The sequence below is a fragment of the Eptatretus burgeri genome, chromosome 8 (genome assembly GCF_056783735.1).
Source record: "Eptatretus burgeri isolate ZD-2024b chromosome 8, Ebu_testis_v1, whole genome shotgun sequence".
Classification (NCBI taxonomy): Eukaryota; Metazoa; Chordata; class Myxini; order Myxiniformes; family Myxinidae; genus Eptatretus; species Eptatretus burgeri.
In genome coordinates, this window is record NC_140968.1 from 29,927,816 (window position 1) to 29,933,815 (window position 6,000).

General features: G+C 34.8%; 1 protein-coding gene across 1 annotated transcript; it reads left to right on the forward strand.

Moving 5' to 3' along the window:
- The first annotated feature begins 872 nt into the window (after positions 1 to 872).
- Positions 873 to 3,054, forward strand: LOC147021431 (uncharacterized). The gene is made up of 3 exons (XM_085891355.1): positions 873 to 1,220; positions 1,317 to 1,529; positions 1,626 to 3,054. The coding sequence occupies exons 1-3, from the start codon at positions 1,128 to 1,130 to the stop codon at positions 2,298 to 2,300; spliced, it is 981 nt and encodes a 326-aa protein (XP_085747481.1). The 5' UTR covers positions 873 to 1,127; the 3' UTR covers positions 2,301 to 3,054.
- The last annotated feature ends 2,946 nt before the right edge of the window (positions 3,055 to 6,000 follow it).

The following is a 6,000-nucleotide window of genomic DNA, read 5'->3' on the forward strand; positions in this document are numbered from 1 at the left end:
GATGCCAGAATACATCGCGAAAGAAACAAACAGGGAGATCACAAAATTACCGAAATAAGTACTACACTGTGTTTCAATATAACTGTCATCATCAAAAAATGGTAATATCATAGGTAACTAGGATACTCGGTAGAGCGCATACTTCCGCCACGCAATCCTGATCCACGAGTACATATCGGGCCCAATACATTTATGAAATATCATACTAGTAGGGTAAGAATACTGATTCTGGCTCACTTTTCCCCATGTAAATGAATGGGGGATTTTCAGCGATTCCCTTTTTTTTCCCTAAAAATAAACCCCCTTTTTATCCCAAGGTATATTTATTTGTCTCCCCTTTTAACTTGGAGGTTGAACCTCATTGAATTGAACACCTGGGGGTTGAACAGCTCACTCATTGAACCTATAAAGATTTGTTCATTCTCAAATTCCTTCAATAGTTTAATTTTCTTTGCACAATAATCCCCATCTAAAATATTGACAAACAAAACATTTGAATCTTTATATTTTTGAAGATACCCCTTTTGTGCCATTACGAAATGATAAACTTCTCTTCATGCTCTTGTTTGACCACCTCCTGAGCCACAGGTTATTTTTTTGTTAAGCCCCGCCCACTTTTGCTAAGCCCCGCCCACTTTTCATGAGGTATTTTTCTAAGCCACGCCCACTTTTCATAAGCCCCGCCCACTTTTGCTAAGCTCCACCCACTTTTCGTGAGGTATTTTTCTAAGCCACGCCCACTTTTTCTAAGCCCCGCCCACTTTGCTAAGCTCCGCCCACTTTTCATAAGGTATTTTTTTCTAAGCCACGCCCACTTTTCCTAAGCCCCGCCCACTTTTGCTAAGCTCCACTCACTTTTCGTGAGGTATTTTTCTAAGCCACGCCCACTTTTCCTAAGCCCCGCCTACTTTTGCTAAGCCCCGCCCACTCTTACATCATTTCCAGTTCATCTCTGACTTACAAAGAAATCACTAGAAAATTACAGGATGTTATGGTTTTGAAAAATTTCCCAATGAAGGCTTGCCTAGGCTTGCCCAGGGAATTTCCAAAGGAAACCACACCCACCAGTCTTTCTCTATAAAAGCTTCAAGCCCAGGCTCCATTTTAAACATTTGTTTTTGCTGGCAATGGTGTGCTGTGTGCTTGCCTGGAACTCTCTGTCTTGTATGGAACTAAACCTTCAAGTTGATGAACTGGATTCAAACCTCTTATCCATTGAGGTAAGATTTTTATTTTCCTATTTTCAAACTTTGATTGAAGCATACTCATTTAATAATTAAATAACTTAATTAATACATTATTATTTTCTCTCACAGGAAATTGTATCTGAAATACAAAATGAAAATACTGCTTTTGCTACAACTTGGAGCGAAATTGTTGACTTGGTTGAAGACCTTGTGAGCGACCAAGACCTACAGAACGAGCAAGACCTTGAGTGGGATGACTTTGGTGTTCCTTGGAACTCTCTGTCTTGTATGGAACTAAACCTTCAAGTTGATGAACTGGATTCAAACCTCTTATCTGTTGAGGTAAGATTTTTATTTTCCTATTTTCAAACTTTGATTGAAGCATACTCATTTAATAATTAAATAACTTAATTAATACATTATTATTTTCTCTCACAGGAAATTGTGTCTGAAATACGAAATGAAAATACTGCTTTTGCTACAACTTGGGGCGAAATTGTTGGCTTGGTTGAAGACCTTATGAGCGACCAAGACCCACAGAACGAGTTCGTCCTTGATGACCCAACCAAAGAGTTATACCTTGGAGACCAGCAAAATCCTGAAAAAGAGTTTTACAGCAATAGTACTCATTGTGAGTTATCAAGACAATACCCACTGAACAAGTTATACGTTGATGAGCCAGAATACAAGTTTTACCTTGGAGACTCACAAATTTTGAAAAAATCAGTAAATAAGTTCTGCCTTGATGGTTTAAATAACTACCTTGGAGACTCAGGAAAAGGGTTCTGCCAAGATGGTTCTAAATATGGGAACTACCTTGGAGACTCACAAATTTTGAAAAAATCAGTAAATGAGTTCTGCCTTGATGGTTTAAATAACTACCTTGGAGACTTGGAAAGTTGGGTTTATTTTGAAGACTTGAAATGCTACCACTCTTTGGGATTTAAACCTATCAAGAAAGTTCTTACTCCCTCTTTCTATGTTATCAAACCTGAAAGCCTTAAAAGACAGAATTGGAAGAAGAGAAAAAAAAAAAAACGTAAAATATATATATATATATATATATATATATATAGGTGGAAATCTCATTTTGAAAAAGACTGTGTTGGGTGAGGATTGAGTTGGGGTTGAGATTTTGAATGTGAGGGTTGGGGTTGAGATTTTGAATGTGAGGGTTGGGACACACACACACACACATACACATCAACAAACAAAAGTTAAGCCTTGACTATTCAGTTGAGGATTCTGTGTTTGGGGTTCACAGATCTAAGAACGTCCACCCCTTGACACACATTATATACTGTTATACACCTCGGACTTGGCCCTCGAGTGTCCACAACGGTGTATAGTAGGAGGGAGTGAAGCGCCAACCTATTGCTCCCATTGCACACACACACACACAAACAAAAGTTAAGCCTTGACTATTCAGTTGAGGATTCTGTGTTTGGGGTTCACAGATCTAAGAACGTCCACCCCTTGACACACATTATATACTGTTATACACCTCAGACTTGGCCCTCGAGTGTCCACAAAGGTGTATTATCTGCTTAGTTTTGTCTTTTGTAATTCCTGTGAATAAAATGAACCTAAAATCTCTTCCCCTTCCAAATCATATATTTTATAAGTCCAAGGAACTGTATCTATTACATCAACAATTTTAAAAAGTTCTTTCGTCCATCGTTCAGTAAAACCCTTTTCAAAATGAGATTTCCACCTATATATTCTTACGATATCACCAACTTTGAACTTAGGTTTTCTGACATTAATCTCTTTTTCATATTTTAATTTTGTAAATGTTTCTGATGGTTTCATATTTGTTGACGTGTGAATCGTGTCATTATACTTATCCACAATATCCTGAATAAAAGATGACCATTGTTGTGAACCGAGTTGTGTGAATTTTTTATATAGTCTCTCTTTTAAGGTACGATTAAAACGTTCAACAACAACTGCCTTCCCTTCATTAAAGGTACTGTATAATGTAATACTGTTATTTTTTAGAAAATTCATAAATGTCTTGTTATAAAACTCTCTACCCTCATCAGTCCACAATTTTTTAGGTTTTCTCTTACTTTTATTAAATATCTGTTGAAAAGCTAACATAAGAGTATTACCTGTTTTGTTTTTTAAAGGGACAACCCACGCATATCTACTCCTCAAATCAATAACGGTTAAAGCAGACTTGTACCCCTTATCATTATTGAGTTCAATCAAATCAGCAGACCAGATATAATCAACTTCCTTGGAATAAACTTTCCTTCTCTGAAACTTTGTGAATATTGGTTTATGTAATTCATCAGCTAATTGCTCTTCAGTCTTAATGGCATCATTAGAGCCTATAAGTTTTTTGAATTTCCAAGTCCAAGTTTCAATTTAGCACTAATCATCTTCTTCACGATGAACCTATCAACTTTTTCTCTCAAGGTTGGATTTTGTATCAGAGACAAATTATACAACATTTCTCTATCGGCTTCATGCTTTTCTTCCAACGTTGTGGTATTCCCATAATCAATATCGTGTCTCATGCACACTTCATCAACTCTATTGATTGGTTTACTCCAGGATTTAGGATTGTCTGCCTCATCTAATCTTTTATCCAAGTTTGTGCCTGGACCACAGAAAGAATACCCTGGAAGATGTAATTCCCCTGGTATTCCAGTAGTTGTAAATTTACTTCCTGATAAAAACTTTTGTATATCTCCTCCGAGTTTGTGTTTGGAGATAAATTGATTTTTTGAACCACACACCGAACATATACCTTTTTGTATAACCCTGTTATTTTTACTTTTAATATATGAAATATTTTTAGTATTAGTTTTCTTTTTACATTTGAGACAATAACTCATTTATTTATGAGAAAAATTCCTGCAGAGTGCAAAAACCTTTTTAGTTTCCAACATGCACATTTGAATCTTAATTTTTAAAACATAAAGAATCCTTAGAAATGCCTTCACTCTCTCCTCCATTTATTTAAGAAAAAAAAAATGAAAAACTTGAATTAAAATCCACATCTTGTCGATGCTAATAGTCTTGTCGAAAGTATTGCAAATAGACTTGTCAATTCTTTGTTTTCCTCCTCGGTGGGTTGAGTTATTTTCTGTAATACCACCAATCTTTTTTGAATCTCACTGGTTTCCATATTTTGATATTTATTCATTCTCTCTCTTTCCTCCCTCTCTCTCTTCTCTCTTTCCTCCCTCTCTCTCTTCTCTCTTTCCTCCTTCTCTCTCTTCTCCTTTTCCTCCTTCTCTTTCTTCTCCCTCTCTCTTCTCTCTTTCCTCCCTCTCTCTATTCTCTCTTTCCTCCTTCTCTCTCTTCTCCCTCTCTCTCTTCTCTCTATTCTCTCTTTCCTCCTTCTCTCTCTTCTCCTTTTCCTCCTTCTCTTTCTTCTCCCTCTCCTCCTTCTCCTTTTCCTCCTCTTCCCTCTCTTCTTCAACTCCTTCCTCATCCCTTACTATCCTTGAATCGTTTACACCCCATAGAATATTATACATATATTCATCAGGATTTCTTGTTATTCCTGTATCCAAAATAAATTTTTTTACAACAGGAAACCAATAAAATTTCTTTTGAATTTCTAAAAGAGCCTTACCTTTTCTTAACCTTATAATTTTTTCATTATTTAACATTCTAATTAAATCTAAAGTTGTCGGTTTATCAACATCAGCATAATGCCAATCTTTTATTGAAAATACCTCATTCTTATGTTGTAGAACATATTTATTAAAATAACGAATACCCTTTTCTTGAAGGTATGCTTGGACACAGAAATGATAATTTTCTTGAAGCCTTCTTGCTGTCATTTATGTATTAGAAATATATGTTAGAATAATATTATGGCACGAAACACCTCCCCATCTTCCCATAGTTAAATCATTTTGTATTTCCTTACTTATTATATATAATCCTGTTTTTTCTGTTTTCATGAGATAAACAAGGGCAAAACCATTATTATATTTACCCTTATTAAATTCTTTTATTTGTTGTTTACTAATCGTGGCTCCACAAAACTCATTCTCGATACCAAGTGCATAATATTCTTCCTTACGAGACTGATTTAATTGTTCCAGGTCTTCGAGGTTAATTTTAAATGACCAATTATACCCTAAATCATTCATATCATACCCCCATTGTTCTATTCTCATACAAACGATACGCCCTTCTTTATAAAAATTTATTTTAATTCGAACTGTGAATTCTGTATGACCTGGAGATAATATCAACACTTCTGTATCTTTGGAATACACAGCCGTTTTATTTAAGTATATATATATTGTGATAAATCGCTTAATCTCACCAAGTCATTCGCGTCAGTCGGGCTTGGATAATTTTTTAATTTATAAGCATTTTTCATGTTAATATTTTTGTTTATATTATATTTATGTCGTTCAGCCTGTGCCTTTGTATAATAATGTGATAAATCAATATCCAGTTCTTGAGATACACCAAAGATAGAACCATCTTTACCAACATAAGTCATTTATATTAGATTAAAAATAATATCATAAATTTTTTTATTTTTGTTGAGTTGAAATAACACATACAGACATAATTGACCACAACACTTGGAATTTAATTCTTGGACTTGAAATGTTTGATAAACACCATTCTGTAAGAATTTTATGACTTCAACAGGTGGTGGAAGACCAAAACTATCAAAATAATATTTGTCTTGACTATTAAAAATACAAACCCAATGAGAACCGTTCCCATTATTATCTTCTAAGTTCATAATAATATTCTTTGTATGTTTCGGCACATTTGTTAATTCATCTCTCATACAAATAACCACATTATGAATTTTTAATTTCTT

Bases quoted from the DNA above. Each gene is read 5' to 3' on its own strand.
- LOC147021431 (XM_085891355.1), top strand. From the start codon at position 1,128: ATGGTGTGCTGTGTGCTTGCCTGGAACTCTCTGTCTTGTATGGAACTA. The intron at 1,221-1,316 runs GTAAGATTTTTA...TTTCTCTCACAG, and splicing joins CAAACCTCTTATCCATTGAG to GAAATTGTATCTGAAATACA. The intron at 1,530-1,625 runs GTAAGATTTTTA...TTTCTCTCACAG, and splicing joins CAAACCTCTTATCTGTTGAG to GAAATTGTGTCTGAAATACG.